The sequence below is a fragment of the Hypanus sabinus genome, chromosome 10 (genome assembly GCF_030144855.1).
Source record: "Hypanus sabinus isolate sHypSab1 chromosome 10, sHypSab1.hap1, whole genome shotgun sequence".
Lineage (NCBI taxonomy): Eukaryota > Metazoa > Chordata > Chondrichthyes > Myliobatiformes > Dasyatidae > Hypanus > Hypanus sabinus.
In genome coordinates this window covers 77,620,441-77,642,729 of record NC_082715.1, presented here as the reverse complement: position 1 = coordinate 77,642,729, position 22,289 = coordinate 77,620,441, and the positions used below count along the sequence as shown (strand labels likewise).

Here is a 22,289-nt window from a genome sequence, read left to right as displayed (position 1 = left end):
ATAATGATCCAGCAGTTGAGAAGTAAAAGATTGCTGTTGTTCCAGAATTTCAACTTTGTGATCTCTCTGGCGAGCGGCATCTTCGAGAACTAAAATTCTTGCTTGTTGTTGAGAATCCAGTGTGAGTGATTGAAGTTTTGCATTGACTGTCTTTAAAATTTCATCGAGCGTAGAAAGCTTTGGGGTTAGTTTATTCTCCAGTTCTTCAAGTCTCTCATCCATAAGTTTCGCAATTGCTTCCAAAGTTAACAGTTCTTTCACCAGTTACAATTCCTTAGGTTCTCATGGTTTAGACATTTTAACGAGTTGAAAAATAATTCAAACAGTCGAAAAAAAATTCATAAGTATCAACCCCTTTAGAATAGGTATAAACAGGTCAACTAGGGGGTGATTGTAGGTAGAAAAAAGTAAAAAGATTGGAGCGAAGCCTAAAACAGTCTCACTCCCTAAGTGCCATCTTGAGACCCAGAGTAAAACTATTGAAAATCTTTTCTTTGTACTTTTGTCAGTTAAGTAAGGGTTCACATGAATTAACATATCACAGATTTTTGTTTTTATTGCATTTTCGAAAATATCCAAACTTTTCTGGAAATGGGGTTTGTACTTTGCAAGTTGGAGGAACCTTCTAGGATACTGTATCATTTTTCAGTTGTGTACCATTTCAGAGCCCCGTCTTTATCTTCCTATATTTCATTTAACTTCAAACTTCATTATGCATCATGTCAAGTACAATACAGTTAGGCATTATTTTCCGCCATGTAGTGCCGTGGATTCAGTGATTATCTGACCAATTTAAATAACCTGATTCATACATTTAAAAATTTTGAGTCATAATGAAAAATCTCTAGAATCTTACTGATGTTCTTACAAAAGAATACTCCAACCATATACCTTTAATGTCTTAGCTTCTTTCTTATCACCTGCAAACATTGACTTCTCATCAAAATGCATTGGAAATGATCTACAAGAAAAGGAATTATAGTTGTTACAGCAAAATGAAACCAAAGGATTTGAAATACTCCAAGTAAAGGAATTCAGAGCAATAAATTAAAAAAAATTGCTTTGTTCTAGCAAATACCTATACAGTAATATAGTACCACTTAGATCCCAGATTTTATAATGAAATAAAATAATTACATTTCTTGTTGAAAAAAGAGGCAATAGTGATAAATAAAACTTCTAAATGTCAAAATATAAACAATTTTTAAATTACTCTACTCACTGCAACAATGTATCCCAAGTATCAAAAGGCACAATAAAAAAAAACAAGCAGCAATTGAATTCAAAATTAAAGAGGTCGAAGAAAACTTATTGGTCATTTTATCAAACAAGTTATTTCACAGAAATACAAAGCACAGGCAGAGGTAAGCAAGAAAATTGTGAGGAAAGCATGATAGATGTGGTTTACATTGAAGATCAGAATAAATTTTGACAAGGTTCTAAATGTCCACAAAGTTAAAAGGTATACTGGCAAACTGGATCCAAAATTGGTTTGGTGTTATGAGGCAAAGGATATGTGGTAGATGAGTCTAGGTTAGAAGTCCATAAAAAATAGTGTACTGTGGGGAATGATGCTGGGATCTTTGTTGTTTGTAATATAAATAGCTTGGATGAGAACACCAAGTTTTTATTAGACAATACAAAATTGGTAGCCTAGGGGTATTATTTTTCAACAAAAATGGTGGGATAACATGAATGACATGGTGGGCCAACATAAATGTTAGGAATAAGTTGTCTGATGCGGTAGTAGAGGCATTTACAATTACAATGCTTAAAAAATATTTGGATAGCTTTCAGCCCTTTCTGTAAACGCTGCCTGGCCTGCTCAATTCCTCCAACATTTTGTGTGTGTCTTGGCCAAAAAACTGACTCTCTATTCCTTTCTTCAGATGCTCTCGGACCTGGAGTGAGTGTGAGAGTGTCTGACATGTTTGGCACGGATGAGCTGGTCCAAAAGGGACCATTTCTGAGCTCTATGATTCTGTAATTTTAATTAAATAACAACCAAAGAAAAACCAGAGGTCTTTCTGCACATCTACATTCGGGGAACTGTAAAAAAGACCAGTGGATACAGCCAGGTATGCATTGTATACAACTTATCTTCTATACATACAGACTTAAAACATTAAAACTTCAACCAAATTAAAATGGTTACTGAAAACTGATCAATGACTGTTTTAGATTCAGGAGTTTTAAGCAAAATCATGCACAATATATCAAAGTTTAAGCATTTCTCTTACTTGGTTTCATTGAGAACCTCCAGTAGCTGCTCTTTGGTAATTGCATCTTCCGTTGCATTTCCAGTGTACAAGTCCACAACTGAACGCTCAAAGTACAAAGCTACTTTTGACAAAGCTCTCAGTTGAATTAAGTATAAAAAATAAAGGTTTTTCAACCTTCTTGGACCTTCTCCTTTTGTTTCAGCAGGGTGAAACCGAAATCGAAATTCTTCTAAATTTGGTCCCCATCTCGTTCTTCCCCACCCATCTGAAAAAAATAGATCAAATAATAATTGAAATAACATACTTAAAAGTGATGTGCAATACTGAAATAATATGTAATACCCTTGATGAACATATTATGGACTAACACATACAATTTTGCTGTATATGAAGAACCATCTGGTAAAGGGTAATGAATCAAGTTCAGATTCATCACACAAACGTCAAAGCACACAGTGAAATATGTTATTTGCGTTAACAACCAACACACCTACGGATATGCTGGAGGTCAGTCCACAAGTGTCACCACACATTCCAGCACCAACACAGCATGACAACAATGTTCAGCAGAACAACACAATCTGCAACAACAACAACGTAAACACAACCCAGCAGACCTTCCTAGTGGAGCTGCGAGGAGGCTCTCAATACTAATGATTTTGTGACATAACAGAAACAAAAACTTCATTTTGTGCTTTGCAAAGAGAGTGAAGTATTGCTAATTCACGCAGTAATCTGTCGCAGTATATGATTTCAACTTACAGTTTGCAACATCAAAAGATTTATTTTTTTCTTTTGCCTTTTCTCTTGGACTTTATAAATTACTTGGAAGTAGACCACAAAAGGGAAATTGATGTGAACAAATCAACATCCACATAGTTAGCAAATTCCCACCCCCATAAACCCCCAGCCAAGATAAAAGGCTGACCATGCATCTTTAAATAGAAACTTTTTTGGGTGTATTTTCATGACCACAATCTGTCTGGATTGGAAATAACATCTCTACCTCACTGACAATCAATACTGGTGCACCACAGATATGGGTGCTTAGCCCATTACTCTATTCTCTTTACACCTACGAATGTGCAGCTCGGCAAAGCTCAAACGTCATCTATAAATTTGCTGATGATTTGACCATTGATGGCAGAATCTCAGATGACGATGAGAGGGCGTGAAATATATCAGGTAGTTGAGAGGTGTCAAAGCAACAACCTTGCACTCAATATTAGCAAGACCAAAGAGTTGACTGTGGACTTCAGAAAGCACAAGACGAGGGAACACAAACTAATCTTCATAGGGGGAATCAGAAGTGGAGAGAATGAACAATTTCAAGTTACTGGATGTCAATATCTCTGAGGACCTAATCTGATTGCAACATATTGATTCAACTATAAAGACAAGACAGCATTCAACTATAAAGACAAGACATTTCATTATTAGTCTGAGGAGATTTGGCTTGTCACACAAAACATTTAAACATCTACAGTTGTTTTCCAAACTGTGGAGAGCATTCTGACTGGCTACATCACTGTCTGGTGTGGGGGTGGTGCAGCACAACTGCACAAAATCAAAGTAAGTCGCAGGTAGCTGTAAAATTAGGCAGCTGCATCATGGGTGCATGCTTCCGTGGTATTCAAAGCATCTTCAAAGAGCAGTGCCTCAGGAAGGTGGCATCCTCCATGAAGGAGCCCCACCACCCATGACATTCCCTCTTCTCACTGTTATCGCCAGAGAGGTACAGAAGCCTGAAGGCACACACTCATTGATTCAGGAACCTCTGCCTCCTTTTCTCATCTGCTATTTGATTTCTAAATGGACACTGAACTCATGAGCACTATCGTTATATCTGTTTTTGGACTACTTGTTTAATTTAACTATTTAAGAAACATTTACTTACTGTAATTCAGATTTTCCCCTATATTTACCATATATTTCATTGCTGCAAAGTTAACAAATTTCATGACATATGCTGGTTAGACTAAACTTGATTCCGATGTAGCTGTTGGTAGTTTAAAAAACTACTACTCAATTAGTAGGATTGTGTCCAATCCTACTATTCACATGTGAATCTTGAATTTGCATTGATCAAACACAAGGTCACAATAAAACAACAGCTGTTACATTTTTAGCTACCCACAAATAGCTGAGGTAGAGAATTCTAAAGATTCACTACACCCTGAGCAGGAACTCCAAGAATATTTTCCTAGTTAGTGTAACATCACTTGATTAGACAATTCTGCCATCCCAGTTTAGCCTGCGTTAATGTCTTTTGAACTGTCTTCAATTGTATGGTAAGTGGACTGAGTTGGTTCTGAATGTAGAATTCTTAATTTTCATTTATTTTTATTTTAGTTTAACTTTCCTATGCTGACATAATTTTATGTAATTACCTGTACGTGTGTAATTGTTCAGAGAATTTTCAATTATTGTAGTACAATTCACAATCCCTTCAGCACACCAGTCTAGGTGCCAAGGCACCCAATGCTACTTCAGCACCAAATCCTCTCCTCCTTCCTCCTCCAGTTCAACATGTGGATGAACAATACAGGCTACATCCCCTCCTTGCTCTGCATCTACCTCCCATACCAACTGCGATTGTCTCGATCTTTACCTTCCCCAACTCCCCAGTCATCATGGACTCACTTTCAATACTGAGCAGGGCTCTGGGGAAACTCAGACATGGTAAAGCACTGGGACAGAAATAGTGTGAATACCAGTGTCCTGAAAGAATGTGCTGAGTAACTGTATGAAGTTCTACAGTGCATTTTCAATTGAAGTCTCAGCCTGGAAAGGGGTCACTCCCGACTGTATGGAAAACATGTGTGGTCCCAGTAGCCAAGAAAGGTCTACCGCTCAGTGGCCCAGAATTTACACATCGTGAAGATCCTAGAGAGACTGGTCCTAGCTCACCTCCGACCCATGGTCAAATCAGTTCTCAGTCCCCTGTGGTTTGCCTACCAGGAGCATGTTGGAGTCCACGTTGCTGTCATCTACCAGCTAAACAGAGCCTACTCCCATTTGGATAAGCAGGGCAGCACTGTGAGGATCATGTTTTTAGATTTCTCAATTGCCTTCAATACCATACAGCCCTCATTGCTGGGGGGAAAGCTCCATTCAATGAAGATTGGCACTTCCATTGTATCCTGGATAATGGACTACCTGACTGGTAAACCAGTTTGTTTGGCTTCAGAGCTGTATGTCAGACATGGCTACAAGCAGCACTGGGACCCCACAGTCGATAGTATTGGCTCCCTCCTGTTTACCCTGTATATGTCGAACTCAGTTTCAAGACTGACAACAGTTATCTGCAGAAATTCTCTGATGACTCAGTAATAGTTGGGTGTATAAATGGCGGTCGGGAGCATGAATACAGGGCCCTGGTGCAGGACTTTGTCAAATGGTGTAGGCTGAATCATCTATAGTTCAACATCAGTAAGACAAAGGAGACAGTGATAGACCTTAGGATGACGAAGCCTCTACTGCTCCGTTAATACGGGGACATGAATGTGGTGAGGACCTACAAGTACCTGGATGTGCACCTGGATGTCAGATTTGAGTGAAGTACCAACACAGAGCTGTGCACAAGAAGGGCCAGAGTTGTCTCTACTTCCTGAGAAGATTGAGGTCCTTTGAAGTACGGAGGTCTCTCCTTCATATGTTCTATCAGTCTGTTGTCACCAGTACAATTTTCTATGTGGTGATCCGCTGGGACAATGGCATCAACACAGGTGATGCCGGGGACATCACGTGATGGCGTAGGATCGAGACGCTGGAACCCAGCTCTCCCGTAAAAAATCAATAAATTAATGTTTTAGTGAAGAAAAGTTAGTCAATACTTTCTAAAAGTTACTTATAAACTACTCCGGATTGTTTCAAGTTATGCCTCACAAACAGAAGATGAAGAAAACTACTACCGTGAAGACAACGCAAGTTGGAACAGAATCAAGGCCCACTTCTGCCACAGAACTGCGGGCTCAGGTACATTTCACCTCCGGCAATACAGAACAGGAAACTGCAGCAACATCGATCAATCCTAAAGAAAAAGACCAACGAGAACTGCGCAAATGTGAAGGAAGGAGCATGTGCAAACGAGAGCAACCAGAACTACAAATCCCAGTTACGACTGAAACCGAAAGTGAAAGTGAATCTGAGGGAGAGTCAGATTCTCTAGAAAAATCAAATGAAGATGGAGGTAAAAGTTTTTCTGGAAATATAGAAAAGACTTTGATGCAAATAGTGCGTAAATTAGGCACATTAAAAGTAATCAAAAGAAAAATGACAAATATGGAGATTATGTTTGATAAAATGACAAAAAGACAGGAAAAAATGGAAAAGAGAATTATAGATTTGGAAACTACAACGGAAGACGGTTGAAAGAATGAATAAAATGGAAGATGATATTACTGCTGGACATCAGAAAGAAAACAATTTATGGAAAAAATTGATAAGCTTGAAAATTTTAGTAGACGAAACAATATTAAAATTGTTGGACTTAAAGAAGATATAGAAGGAGAAGATCCAATAAATTTTTTTCAAAAATGGATCCCTGAAAAATTGGATATGGAAGGAGAAACTCTAATTGAGATTGAAAGGGCTCATAGAGCCTGAAGGTCAAGACCTCAAGCTGATCAAGATCCACGATCATTTTTGATAAAATGCTTAAGATACCAAGATAAAGAAAATATCCTGAAGGCGGCTGCCCAACGTGCCAAAAAGAGAAACGGGCCATTGATGATAGCAGGGAAGGCAGTTCTATTTTATCTTGATATGTTATAACCTTTTGAAGAGAAAGAAGGAATTTAACCCAGCGAAAAAAGTCTTATGGGAAAAGGGTTATCAATTTATAATGCATCACCCAGCAACAATGATAATTTTTTTGGAGGAGGGAAAAAGAAGATTTTTTTACCAATTATCAAGAAGTGGAGGAGTTCGCACAAAAACTTCCATTTATTCACTAATTACACATAGAGACTTCCAAGCGTAATGGATTAAAGATGAAGATAGAGACAGTGAACGGAAGTGATGGACATTTAAGGATGATACAGGGGAGAAAAGCAACATTTCAGAAATACTAATTGAGAATAGTATTTTTTTTCTTCTTATATATATATACTTTTTTATGTTGTGGGGGGGCTGGGAAGCTTTGGATCGGTTACTGCGGGATTCACATGCGATCATGGCGATCGCCATGACCCGTGCAACAGAGGGAGGTAATGTTGTGATCTTTTTTTTTCACAACATTAGTAGGGGTGTATTTTGTTGTTTTCTTTATACTCTATTTTTCTTCTATCTTTCTGCCTGGATGATCGGTGGGGACACACATAGCAACATGGAGAATTTTAAAAAGATTTTCGAAGATACCACGAAAGTTGAAGGATTAGGTATTATTATAGATTGGAGTAACAAAATTAAAAATAATGACTAATTTACTGAATTTTTAAAGTTTTAATGTTAATGGGCTTAATTGATTGGTAAAAAGAAAAAGAATTTTAACATACATTAAAAAAATGAAACACATTTTTACAATCTTTTTTACAAGAAACACATTTAACAGACATAGAACATCAGAAATTAAAAAGAGACTGGGTTAGAAATGTTATTGCAGCTTCTTTTAATTCAAAGGCGAGAGGAGTTGCAATTTTGGTTAATAAAAATTTACCAATTAAAATACAAAATGTATTAATTGATTTGGTGGGGAGATATGTAATTATACATTGTCAAATTTTTTCAGAACTGTGGACTCTTATGAATATTTATGCACCAAATGAAGATGATGTAAAATTTATACAAGAGGTCTTTTTGAATTTGGCTAACGCACATGACAAAATATTAATAGGTGGCGATCTTAACTTTTGTCTAGATCCAGTTTTAGATAGATCAACAAAGGTGGTCACAAAATCAAAAGTAGTAAAATTAACTCTATCATTGATGAAAAGCTTAAATTTGATTGATATATGGAGAAGAATTAATCCAAAAGAAAGAGATTATTCATTTTATTCAAATAGGCATAAAACATATTCAAGGATAGATTTTTTCCTATTATCAACGAATATTCAAGATAGAGTGAAAAATGTGGAATATAAAGTGAGAATATTGTCAGATCATTCTCCTTTGATAATGACAATGATAATGATAGATAAAGAGGAATCAATTTATAGATGGAGATTTAATTCAATATTACTAAAACGTCAAGATTTTTGTGATTTTATGAAAAAGCAGATTCAGTTCTTTTTAGATACAAATTCACATTTAGTTGATGGTAAATTTATATTGTGGGAAGCAATGAAGGCATATTTGAGAGGTCAGACAGTAGGTTATACTTCTAAAATTAAGGAGGAATATATGATAGAAATAGATCAATTGGAAAAAGAGATTACAAAATTAGAAAAAGAATCTCAAAGAAATATGACAGAAGAAAAATGAAGACAACTTATTAATAAGAAGTTACAATATAATACACTCCAGACATATTGAACAGAAAAAGCAATTATGAGAACTAAACAGAGATATTATGAACTAGGTGAAAGATCACACAAGGTCCTTGCATGGCAGTTAAAAAGACCAGACTTCTAAAACAATAAATGCAATTCGAACAAGAGTAAATAAAATTACTTATAAACCTTCAGAAATTAATGAAACTTTTAAGAATTTTTATTTTGAGTTGTATAAATCAGAATCACAAAATGATAATGTCAAGATAGAAAGGTTTTTTTTTTAAATCACAAATAACTCTTTCAAAATTAAATACGGAAGAACAGAAGGGATTAGATATGCCTTTTACATTGAAAGAGGTTGAAGAAGCCCTAGGATCACTTCAAAGTAATAAATCCAGGAGAAGATGGTTTTCCACCTGAATTTTATAAAAAGTTTAAAGATTTATTAATTCCTCCTTTCATGGAGTTAATACATCAAGCGGAAAGAACGCATAAACTTCCAGAATCTTTTTTGACAGTTATTTTAATAGTATTACCAAAAAAAGATAGAGATCTTTTAAAGTCAGCATCATATAGACCTATTTCTTTATTAAACACTGATTATAAAATAATAGCAAAAATCTTATCTAACTGATTATCTAAATACTTACCAAAATTAGTACATATGGATCAAACAGGATTTATTAAAAATAGACAATCGGCAGATAATGTAACTCGGTTATTTAGTATAATTCATTTGGCGCAAAAGAGGGAGGAAATGAGTGTGGCAGTTGCTTTAGATGCAAAAAAAGCATTTGACAGATTGGAATGGGATTTTTTATTTAAGGTAGTGGAAAAATATGGATTAGGAGTATCTTTTATAAAATGGATTAAAACCTTAAATACTAATCCCAAAACTAAAGTAGCGACAAATGGTCAAATTTCAACACCATTTCAGTTAACAAGGTCAACAAGGCAAGGTTGTCCATTATCACCTGCTTTATTCGTGTTGGTGATAGAACCATTAGCTGAATTAATTAGAATGGACCCAGATATTAAGGGTTTCAGAGTTAATCAGGAAAAATACAAGATTAACTTATTTGCTGATGATGTTCTGCTTTATTTAACAAACCCATTGCACTCATTGCGTAAATTATCCTATAGATTAGAAGAATATGGGAAAATATCAGGTTGTAGCGGTGTGCTACACGCAGCGCTAAAATTACGACACATAGTCGGTAACTGCAGTCGAAGGAAAAAACTTTATTCGAAAACTTCAGCCTCATTTTTAAGCCTCCCTCAACCAGTCCCCCATGGCGCAGAGGCTCCAAAGCTCTGTGCTCGCAAACCCCCGTAGGCTATCTAATTGTGAGTCGGTTCGGATGCGCCAGGAAATGGGTCGCCACATAACCCCCCCCCCCCCCCCCAGAACCGGCGATACACCCCCCAATGTCCACAGTCTGGGCCAGAACCTGCTTGGGAGGTCGGCCTCTGCGCCGAGGCGCCGGAAACTCGGCCGGTTGCGCCAGGTCCACATGGGCCGGTTTGAGGCGGTCCCCCGTGAAAACCTCCTCTTTCCCCCCAACGTCTAGCACGAACGTGGACCCGTTGTTCCGGAGCACCATAAACGGCCCCTCGTATGGCCGCTGCAGCGGCAGCCGATGCCCGCCCCTTCGTACAAACATAAACTTACAGTTCTGTAGGTCTTTGGGTAAGCAGGTCGGGTGCCGCCCGTGCTGTGAAGTGGGTATGGGGGCCAGGTTACCGAGCTTCTCGCGTAGTCTGCCCAGGACTGCTGCGGGTTCTTCCTCTTGCCCCCGTGGGGCTGGTAGGAACTCCCCGGGGACGACCAGGGGCGCGCCGCATACCAACTCGGCCGACGAGGCATGCAGGTCGTCCTTGGGCGCTGTGCGGATGCCGAGTAGGACCCAGGGAAGCTTGTCCGCCCAGTTGGCTCCTCGCAGGCGGGCCATGAGGGCCGACTTCAGGTGACGGTGGAAACGCTCCACTAGCCCGTTCGACTGTGGGTGGTAGGCAGTGGTGTGGTGCAGCTGAGTCCCCAAAAGGCTGGCCATAGCTGACCACAGGCTGGAGGTGAACTGGGCGCCTCTGTCGGAGGTAATGTGGGCTGGTACACCAAAGCGAGATATCCAGGTGGCGATCAGGGCTCGGGCACAAGATTCGGAGGTGGTGTCGGTGAGCGGGACCGCCTCTGGCCATCTTGTGAACCGGTCCACGATTGTCAGGAGGTGCCGCGCTCTGCGCGACACTGGCAGGGGGCCCACGATATCCACATGAATGTGGTCGAAATGCCGGTGGGCGGGATGGAACTGCTGCGGTGGGGCTTTGGTGTGCCGCTGCACCTTGGCCGTCTGGCAGTGCATGCACGTTTTGGCCCATTCACTGACCTGTTTGCGGAGTCCGTGCCAAACGAACCTGCTGGAAACCATCCGGACAGTTGTCCGGATGGAGGGATGCGTCAAGTTATGAATGGAGTCGAAAACGCGGCGCCGCCATGCTGTCGGGACAACTGGACGGGGCTGGCCGGTGGCGACGTCACAGAGTAGGGTCCTCTCACCTGGGCCTACGGGGAGGTCCTGGAGCTGCAAACCGGAGACTGCGGTTCTGTAACTCGGAATCTCCTCATCCGCCTGCTGCGCCTCTGCCAGTGCCTCAAAGTCTACCCCTTGGGAAAGGGCATGAACGGTAGGGCGAGAGAGCGCATCCGCCACAACATTGTCCTTACCCGAGACGTGCCGGACATCCGTCGTGTATTCAGAGATGTAGGACAGGTGGCGTTGCTGGCGGGACGACCAGGGGTCGGACGCTTTCGTAAACGCAAAGGTAAGCGGTTTGTGGTCCGTGAACGCGGTGAAGGGCCGACCTTCTAGGAAGTACCTGAAATACCGGATTGCCAGGTAGAGCGCCAACAGTTCCCGGTCGAAAGCACAGTACTTAAGCTTGGGTGGTCGCAGGTGTTTGCTGAAAAACGCCAGGGGTTGCCAGCGACCTGCGATGAGTTGCTCCAGCACCCCACCGACTGCCGTGTTTGATGCGTCCACTGTGAGGGCGGTAGGGGAGTCCATTCTGGGATGTACTAGCATTGCGGCGTCCGCCAAAGCTTCCTTCATTTGAACGAAAGCGGCGGCGGACTCCTCGTCCCAGGTAATGTCCTTGCTCGGACTTGACATCAGGGCGAACAGGGGGCGCATGATCCGGGCAGCTGAAGGGAGGAAGCGGTGGTAGAAATTGACCATACCTACGAATTCCTGAAGGCCTTTGATCGTGGTGGGTCGGGGAAAGAGGCGGACCGCATCTACCTTAGCGGGCAGAGGGGTTGCCCCGTCTTTAGTAATCCTGTGGCCCAGGAAGTCAATGGTATCGAGTCCGAACTGGCATTTGGCGGGGTTGATTGTAAGACCGTACTCACTCAGTCGGGCGCAGAGTTGACGGAGGTGGGACAGATGCTCCTGACGACTGCCGCTGGCTATGAGGATGTCATCCAAATAGATGAACGCGAAGTCCAGGTCCCGTCCCACTGTGTCCATTAACCGCTGGAACGTCTGTGCGGCATTCTTCAGGCCGAACGGCATGCGGAGGAACTCGAAAAGGCCGAAAGTGGTGATGAGAGCCGTTTTGGGGACGTCGTCAGGATGCATCGGGATTTGATGGTACCCTCGGACGAGGTCTACCTCGGAGAAGATCCGTGCGCCGTGCAGGTTTGCTGCAAAGTCCTGAATGTTCGGCACAGGGTAGCGGTCCGGTATGGTAGCCTCATTCAGCCTGCGGTAGTCGCCGCACGGTCTCCAGCCCCCCGTCGCTTTGGGCACCATGTGCAGGGGGGAGGCCCATGGGCTGTCGGACCGCCGGATGATCCCCAATTCCTCCATCCTCTGGAACTCCTCCTTCGCCAGTCAGAGCTTGTCTGGGGGAAGCCGCCGAGCGTGGGCGTGGAGGGGTGGTCCCTGGGTCGGGATGTGGTGCTGTACGCCGTGCCTGGGCATGGCCGCTGTGAACTGCGGTGCCAGAACCGATGGGAACTCCGCCAGGACCCTGGTGAAGTCGTTGTCGGACAGCGTGATGGGAGCCGAGGTGAGGGGCTGGCAACTGGGCTGCACCCAGGGAGAACGTCTGAAAGGTCTCGGCGTGTACCAGTCTCTTCCTGGGCAGGTCGACCAGTAGGCTGTGAGCCCGCAAAAAATCCGCACCCAGAAGCAGTTGGGCTATGGCGGCCAGTGTGAAGTCCCACATGAACTGGCTGGAGCCGAACTGTAGCTGCACCTGACGGGTGCCATAGGTCCTTACTGTGCTGCCATTCACGGCCCTCAGGGGGGGACCCGGTGCCCTGCTGCAGGTGTCGTAACTCGTTGGGGGTAAAACGCTGATCTCAGCACCAGTATCGACCAAAAACCGGCATCCCGACCTTCTATCCCACACATACAGGAGGCTATCCCGATGGCCAGCCGCCGTAGCCATCAGCGGCGGCTGGCCCTGGCGTTTCCCGGGAACTTGCAGGGCGGGCGACAACGGCGGGCTTCTGCGCCCCACCGCTGGTGGTAGAAGCACCAGTGTTCATTGGGCCGGGGGTTGGCGGGCTCTGCGGCCGGGCCTGGACTGGTTTGCTGCCGGGAGCATGGCTGGGAGATCTGTGCGATGGACGCCCCGCTCACCTTTTTGGCGTTCCACAGCAAGTCCGCCCGGGCTGCCACCTTCCGGGGGTCACTGAAATCCGCATCGGATAGCAGCAGGCGTATGTCCTCGGGCAGCTGCTCCAGGAATGCCTGCTCAAACATGAGGCATGTGTGTCCGTCGGCCAGAGACAACATCTCATTCATTAAAGCCGATGGAGATCTGTCTCCCAAACGGTCCAGGTGCAGTAAACGGGCAGCCCGCTCGCGCCCGTGAGAGTCCGAAAGTCCTGAGGAGCAGGGCTTTGAATTCCGTGTACTTGCTGTCTGCCGGGGGCGACTATACGAACTCCGCGACCTGGGCCGCTGTGTCCTGGTCGAGGGAGCTCACCACGTAGTAGTAGCGGGTGTCTTCTGAGCTGATCTGGCGAACGTGGAATTGGGCTTCGGCTTGCTGGAACCATAGGTCCGGGCACTGTGTCCAGAAACCCGGCAGTTTCAATGAAACCGCATGAACAGAGGCGGCGTCGGTCATTTCTGGTCCAAGAATCGTTTGGACCGTCGGGGTCACCAATTGTAGCGGTGTGCTACACGCAGCGCTAAAATTACGACACGGAGTTGGTAACTGCAGTCGAAGGAAAAAAACTTTATTCGAAAACTTCAGCCTCACTTTTAAGCCTCCCTCAACCGGTCCCCCATGGCGCAGAGGCTCCAAAGCTCTGTGCTCGCAAACCCCTGTAGGCTATCTAATTGTGAGTCGGTTCGGATGCGCCAGGAAATGGGTCGCCACAAGGTTATAAAATAAATTGGGATAAAATTGAAATTTTACCTCTTACTAAAGGAGATTATAGTCAATGTCGATTAATAACTCAATTTAGATGGCCGGCAAATGGTATAAAATATTTAGGCATAAGAGTTGATAATGATATAAAGAACTTATATAAATTACTTACCATTATTGAAAAAAATTCAAGAAGATCTTGATAAATGGATGGTATTACCAATAACATTAGTAGGTAGAGTAAATACCATAAAAATGAATATATTCCCTAGACTACAATACTAATTTCAATCACTACCAATACAACTACCCCAGAAGTTTTTTTCAAGAGTTAAACAAATATGTGAGGAAGTTTCTTTGGAAAGGTAAGATGTCAAGAATATCGTTGGAAAAATTGACATGGAATTTTGATCTAGGAGGGTTACAAATTCCAAACTTTAAGAATTATTATAAAGCAAATCAACTTAGATTTATTGCATCTTTTTTTGAGAAAGATAAACCGGCATGGATTAAAATAGAACTAGATAAAATAGGAGAAAATACACCAGAAGATTTTATATATAAATGAGAATCTAAATGGATACGGGAAAAGAAAGAATCTCCTATATTAAAACATTTGATTGACTTATGAAATAAGATAAATGTTGATGATGAGACAAAGAAATCTTTATTAGCAAAGAGATCTTTAATTCAAAATAGACATTCCTTTTACAATGGATAATCAACTTTTATATAATTGGTTTCAACAAGGGATTAGATATATAGGAGATTGTTTTGAAGGAGGTATATTAATGTCATTTGATCAATTAAAGAATAAATATAAAGTATCAAACAACACTCTTTTTTGTTACCTCCACCTAAGGGCTTATTTAAGAGAAAAATTAGGTCAAACAATGATATTGCCGAAATCTAATGAAATAGAAACTTTAATTCAAAAAGGAAAGATTAAAAAATTTATTTCTTGTATGTATAACTTAATTCAAAAACAGGCAATTAAACAAGGAGTCCATAAGTCAAGACAAAAATGGGAAAGTGACTTGAATATTAAAATTGAAGAAACAAATTGGTCAAGACTATGTCTTGATAGTATGACAAATACAATAAATGTCCGGTTAAGATTAGTGCAATATAATTTTTTACATCAATTATATATTACACCACAAAAAATAAATTAATTAAACCCAAATTTATCTGATCAGTGTTTCTGATGTAAACAAGACATCGGTACTTTTTTACATTCTACTTGGTCGTGTTCTAAAATTCAACATTTTTGGACAAATTTAAGAGTTTTATTGGAACAAATTATTGGAACACAACTTCCACATAATCCAATATTATTTTTACTAGGTGATATTGAACGGATAAAACCAAAACCCAAATTGAATAAATATCAGAAAGAAATTATAAAAATTGCACTGGCAGTAGCCAAAAAGGCTATTGCAGTTACTTGGAAATCGGATTCATACTTAAGTATAGATCGTTGGAAGAAGGAAATTTATGGCTGTATTCTACTTGAAAAAATTACTTATAATTTAAGAGATAAATATGAAACATTTTTGAAAATTTGGCATCCTTATTTACAAAAGACAGGATTAAATATATAGGTGCTCCGAAGATGAAATAATTGGTTATTTGGGGAAAGAAATAAATATATATACTAAAGTTATTACGAGCTCCATGGAGCATGTGGGGATCTTCCAATATCCAGGCACCCTTTTTTTTCTTTCTTTCTTTTTTTTCTATAGGGATGTTAAGGGGAGGGGGGAAGGGTATATATATATTTTTTCATATATTTTCTTTTATTTCTGTAATTATTTGAAAACTCAATAAAAAAAGTTAAAAAAAAACACAGGTGATGCCAACAGGCCCAAACTGATAAGAAACAAATGCTCTGTTATAGGAATCAAACTGGACACACTGGAGGCTATTGTAGATCAAAGGATCATACGAAAAATCCTAGGAACTTTGGATAATGTTTCTCACTCTCTACATGCCATCTTGGCTAAACAGAGGAGCACTTTTAGTAATAGAGTGAGACAACTGCACTGCTCCAAAGAGCGCTATATGAGGTCATTCTTACCCTCGGCTATTACGCTCTATAAGAAGACAACCTAAGGCTGGGGAAGTGATAACCCCCTCCTGTTAGAATGCTTGAGGTAACTTATTTTTTATTCTTTCTTACTTATCTTCTAATATTTGTGCACCTGCGTACTTGTAATACCACTGTGACACTGTAATTTCCTTTGGGATCAATCTACAGCTGACTTAGTATTTCTTTTTTTTTAAAAAGTGAGTTTCTCTACAGCCTATGTCATGCCACTGATCCTGACTGTTTCAAAGGTTATTTCTTAACACTTGGTTGTCTTGTTAACTCTCTAGTCTGAGCTATTTTTTAGGATATGATGACAAGTAGTTGTATTGTACATGCATATTTTGACAATAAAATTAAATCTTTTATAATTTTTGTTCTTATAAAACTGAATAAAGAGCCAAAACCACCAAGTTTATGCCTCGTTCTTGACTTCTGAATAAAGAAACTTTGGATCACAAAAATCACCAGAGTCAACATGGATCATTGTGATTCATTCACCCGTCTATAGCCAGAATCACCAGAAATTACAGAAGAATATACTGCAATAGTTTTACTCTACCTTACCACTCAAGATCAAATAGCAGCATTATACTGGATTTTAACCCAAGGCACTCTTGGTTTACAAACATGAGAAATTCTGCAGATGGTGGAAATCCAAAGCAACCAGACATAATTAAAGCAAGTTATGACCAAGTCAGATTAAACATGACCTGAACTTCAATGATTCCACTGATCTGCCAATGTAAATTAAGCAAGCTCAAATATATTGATGCGGACACTGTAAGTTATTTTTCCGTTCGTCATTTTATTATGTATATAATTTAAGCCAATGCTCATGAATAGAATAGGGAAGGAAAATTGGAGGCATTTTTACAATTAATATGAAAATACATCTAGCCACGTAACCCAGCCAAGGTAAAAGGCACAGTGTGAAATTAACATGTTGCATGATATAATGCCTTAATTAAATAGCTCTGACATGTAATATTTCAAATTGTTTTTGCCAAGCAAAATATTCATACATACCATCGAGGAGATACTTGGCACAAAGGTGTATATTAATACTAGCATGGAGTCCAGAAATTAACCTGTAAAATACTCTCTTTTCAAGGCAAAGACCTAAAAAAAATATCAAACAGAAAAGTTACATCTGAGACTTTATAATGCAGAAAAATATGAAGTTGTATTTTATCAATGTACCGATCTAACATTACATTAAATAACAAAACTTCAGCTGATATTCTTTCACAACCTACTTAGAAGAGTTCTTAAAAGGGAAATTAGGAAATTTCAAATGCAGATAAAAAAATACCCACATCTTTTGTAATACATTAATAATGTTAAATGATAAACATCAAGGTACATCCCAAAACTTTATTGTTCACTTTAGCAGCCTGCAATTATTGAGTCGTCTTTCTGACTATGTTGAGTGGTACTCATATTGAAGTTTGAAAGCACCTGATCTTCCAAAGAGAATGATGAGCCACTTGTACAGCTTTGATCATTTTCAACATATTTGATGCTCCAAACTCTTTAGCAGAGTCATTAAAACTGGTCTAGTATGTATCCTAAGGATTTATTAATAACTAGACAACGGATTGACCCGTTGGGGCACCCTTTGAGAGAAGGGTAGTGCAGTTTGATGTGACCAGAATGAACATTAAATTTTCCTAAATGCTATTGGTAATGCTTTGCTTTGGAAATTGAAGAAAACAGTTTATTAAAGAAGGACGTTAGCAAGGTAAATATAGCTCCTCCTCGTTTAACAAAGGACACTTTTGATGGCATCATTTCTGGTTGATCTGCCACCCGTGTGCTTCTCATTGTCATTTTGGAGACGTGCATTTCTCAGCTCCTTTGTTTCTTCCTCTCTCCTCCTTCTGTGCCTGTTTTTGTCATTCTGGAGACGTGCATGCCTCTCCTCCTGTCTCTTTTTTGTCCTGACTCTGATCCTGTTGTCATGCAACCCTGGCCTCATCTGATTCTTGTTCTCTTCCTCTCCTTGCCACTTCCCAATGACACTTGGTATCATCTCTTGACCATAATGTCCCCCTTCTCTTTCCACGCGGCATAATTAGGCTGACCATACCTTTTTGACCCTAATGCAGGACAGAAAATACGAAGCAGTAACACGAAAGCCTCCAGAATGCTGATTATTCTTGATGATGTGGCTGGCGCTCTCCTAAATGGACGTGATATAGTCACTGCTGTCCTTTGACTGCAGCAAAGAGTTTGATGGGTGTCTCGAAATACAGACAGACATACTTTATTGATCCAGAGGGAAATTGTGTTTCGTTACAGCCACACCAACCAAGAATAGTGTAGAAATATAACCATATAAAACCACAAATAATTAAATAATAATAAGTTAATCATGCCAAGTGGAAATAAGTCCAGGACCAGACTATTGGCTCAGGGTGTCTGACACTCCTAGGGAAGAGTTGTAAAGTTTGATGGCCACAGGTAGGAATGACTTCCTATGACACTCAGTGTTACATCTCGGTGGAATGAGTCTCTGGCCTGAATGTACTCCTGTGCCTAACCAGTACATTATGGAGTGGATGGGAGTCATTGTCCAAGATGGCATGCAACTTGGACAGTGTCCTCTTTTCAGACACCACCGTCAGAGAGTCCAGTTCCACCCCAACAACATCACTGGCCTTACGAATAAGTTTGTTAATTCTGCTGGTGTCTGCTACCCTCAACCTGCTGCCCCAGCACAACAGCAAACATGATAGCACTGGCCACCACAGACTCGTAGACTCACAGATACGTCATTACAATTAAGTTTTAATTATCTCATTGATAGGTGGCAGTTAGATCTGTCACAATTCTGCACATGCTGATGGTGATTAGCAGAATGTGACCGCTTGAAATAGAGCTGCCCTGCCCTTTTGCTCCGGTTGGTGTTGCTGCTGTGAGCGTCACGAGTCGCTTCTGAGGCTGGCCGCACGCATGCACCGTGGTGTTGCGTGGCAGCTTCCATCATGGCTGACATCGGTTCTCGGGTGAAAGCGAGAGAGCAATTTTATATGAATATTTAACCCTGAACTTTGCCTGCATTCTATAAGTAAACGTGTTTTAAGTCGATTTAGCCAAAAATAGTGCGCTTTAATGTACTGTTTGTGCTAATTGGAGGTCACAGAGCATGAGAGTTTCAGTAGTGTATAGATTTCTGCACATCCAAAGTAGTATTTGCTGCCATCCATTCTATCTTTTTTTCCTCAGAACACCCACAAGGAAACCCCAAATATTGTTCTGCTTTGGAAGCAATGGCCTTCATAGTAGAGAGAACATCTCATAAATTGCAGGTTACCCAAGTGAGAGCTAATACCTATGACTTACCAGAAGGTTTGTGACTTATTGTAATTATTTGGAGAACAAAATTGGACACTGAATTTTACTTATTGCAGGATACACATTTATGATAATAAAATTATCCTGTCCTGAAGATGGGTCTTGGCCCAAAACGTCAATTGTTCACTCTTTTTCATAGATGCTGCCTGGCCTGCTGAGTTCCTCCAGCATTTTGTGTGCATTGCTAAGCAAATTATGTCATGTTTTATACTGAATATTTCAGACATATTATAAAGTTTTACCCAGAGAGCTTTGACCCACCTTGATGTTTGAAATTGCACTAGCTATTAGACTTAGAAAATTCTACAAACCATCTATAAAATTTCCACAAGAAAATTTGTAAATTAATCTTATTGCAAAGTTTCAGCGGCATTTCTTTGAACCAAGAAAACAAGCCTTTGAAGTTATAAATGGATAACAGAAGGTTACTTTAATTTACATGTCCATCATCCAATCTACTTTCTCCTCAAAACACCTAAATACGAGTTTAGACAAGAAGAGATTATTAATATATCCCTTGGATGTATCAGTACATGAAGAAATTATGATCAAAAGATAAGCTTGTCGTCACAGTCAAGCAACAGTGAAGGTTCAGTGCTACACAAACCCACTTCTTGGATTTTCCACACGATTTAAAATTCATATACTGTACGTGCGATGGTAGCATGGCGGTGAGCATAATGCTATTACAGCGCCAATTGTGCTGCTGTCTGTGAGGAGTATTGTATCCCTGTGACAACATAGGCTTTCTCTGGGTGCTTCAGTTTCCTCCCTAATTCCAGACTTATGGGTTAGAAATTGGTCACTTGCATGTAATTGCTGGCAAGGGTTCATTGGGCCAGAAAGGCCTGTTTTCTTGCTGTATCTCTAAATTAAAACAAAATATATTCTTTACGAGTCATTACCTTCCAACCAATTGTAGAAGGATTCACCTGCAACACAAATAAATCAAAATTTGTAATATATGCAATTCATCTCAGCACTATTATCAATATATTACACCGTATCTCACAGATATTTTGCCTTTACTCCCAACGACATGAATAAATGCTCGACAGTATGACTTTGCTCGCATTATTTTAATTCTTCAAATCTTATTAATTATGGTCATGGTCATATGCAAACTTGAATTAAAAGCAAGCCCATTGTTATGGGCTATTCACAGAAAAATGTTAACAGTCCTGACTTAATAGGAATGCATGTATCTTCCAGCAACAACCATTATGCAACAACCCTAATTTTCCATTCACTGAGACTATGACCAGTTGATTTCTGGTCTACCTTTGTACTTCCAAAACCTTGTGCAGCATTAGTGGGAGTTCTCAATGTCTTTCAATGAATTTTACAACATTCATTTGAAAATTGTTAAAGATGCAAAATAACCACTGTTATTCACTGGAGTTAGTAAATAAAAATTGTAAAGGAGAATGCTAATAGACTCCTGTTTTGTAGAGAAGCTTCAAGAGAAAGGCAACATCACTATCAATAAATTTTCCCATTGCATTCAGACTAAACTTCTTCCAATACTTCGCTGATGAAATTCACACTGCATTTTATAAACAATCCAAAAGGAAATTAAGTACTTGCCTAAAAGGAAACATACAGTATATTATTTTCCAATTAATATACAAATACGATTTCTGAATCATTCTGGTGATTAAAATTCCATTTAGACTAAAGAACAATTATGCAAATAGTTTATATTGCAAACCAATGGAAGTGCAGAAGTTTGTTGAATCAGTAATTCAGTTCATACACATTCGTAGTCATCGCTTCTGCTCTTACCATCATCATCTCCTGAAAGAAGAAAAATAGGTTGAGAATGAAAATCAAGTAAATTAGGACAATTTGCATTATTTACTAAAATCTAAATCAATATATAAAAGAAAGAATGGCTGTTCCCTCAGCTACCTATACCTACACACACATATTCTGTGATTCACCTGGTAAATGTCAGCTCCAGTCAGAAGGCTATGGATTCCAGCCTCATGCCATGACTTCATTGTTTATAATCCAGGCTGATCTTCCATTTGTATGCCACTGAGTACATGCTGTATTGCTACAAGAACAGTTGAACTAAGATCTGTTTTCTCGTCTAAGTGGAAGCAAAGATCCCATTGCAATATTTGAAGAACACTGTGTGCAGTATCCTTCAATATTTACCTAGTTTTATGTTCAATCTGGGAATCACTAACAATAGATTTGTTAGCCATTTATCTCACTGACATTTGTTCACAGGAGTGGCAGCCACATTCAATTACTCAACTAGTGCACTTCAAAGACAAAAAATATCGATGAAAAGCCATGAGGTTGAGATTCATAATGGGAGCTAAAAATATCACGTGGACATAGTATTCAATTTCTTAGGGAGCTAAGAACTACATACAGCAATACATCAACATGGGCAATGCAGCTTTGCCAAGAAATAATAAACTTCTGCTTTCCCTGAAGATTAAAAAAAAGATACACGTTAATATAATTATTTTTTAAGTTACAAACTCACCTCTGCTAGGTGCTAATGGATTCAGAGGACGATATACAGAGCGAGGCCTGCAAAAGATATTTAAAGTTTTTTTCTTGTTTCACTTTCTTATTGGAGCAAGTTTCAAGAATATTGGAACATTTGGATAATACATCCTTCATTAACTATGGATTGGACTATACTTCTGTTCAAAGTAAATATCCCTCAAGAGCTAGGGGCACGTCAAAGTCACTGGACACTATTCAAAGAAACAACTCTCTTAGTTCCTTGATCAGTATAGCTCCATTAAAAATACCAAATCATTGTCAGTATAT

At 40.2% G+C, this 22,289-nt stretch overlaps 1 protein-coding gene across 2 annotated transcripts in view; it reads right to left on the bottom strand.

Annotated features, from left to right (window-relative positions):
* ero1b (endoplasmic reticulum oxidoreductase 1 beta) overlaps positions 1–22,289 on the bottom strand; it is an 87,266-nt gene that overhangs the window by 26,636 nt on the left and 38,341 nt on the right. For both annotated transcript variants that reach the window (XM_059982154.1, XM_059982155.1), the window contains exons 8-13: positions 21,997–22,043; positions 21,279–21,290; positions 20,399–20,425; positions 17,163–17,255; positions 2,241–2,487; positions 892–961 (exon numbers count right to left, since the gene is read on the bottom strand). In XM_059982154.1, coding sequence (XP_059838137.1) covers positions 892–961; positions 2,241–2,487; positions 17,163–17,255; positions 20,399–20,425; positions 21,279–21,290; positions 21,997–22,043 — 496 coding nt within the window. The remainder of the gene's footprint in view (positions 1–891; positions 962–2,240; positions 2,488–17,162; positions 17,256–20,398; positions 20,426–21,278; positions 21,291–21,996; positions 22,044–22,289) is intronic.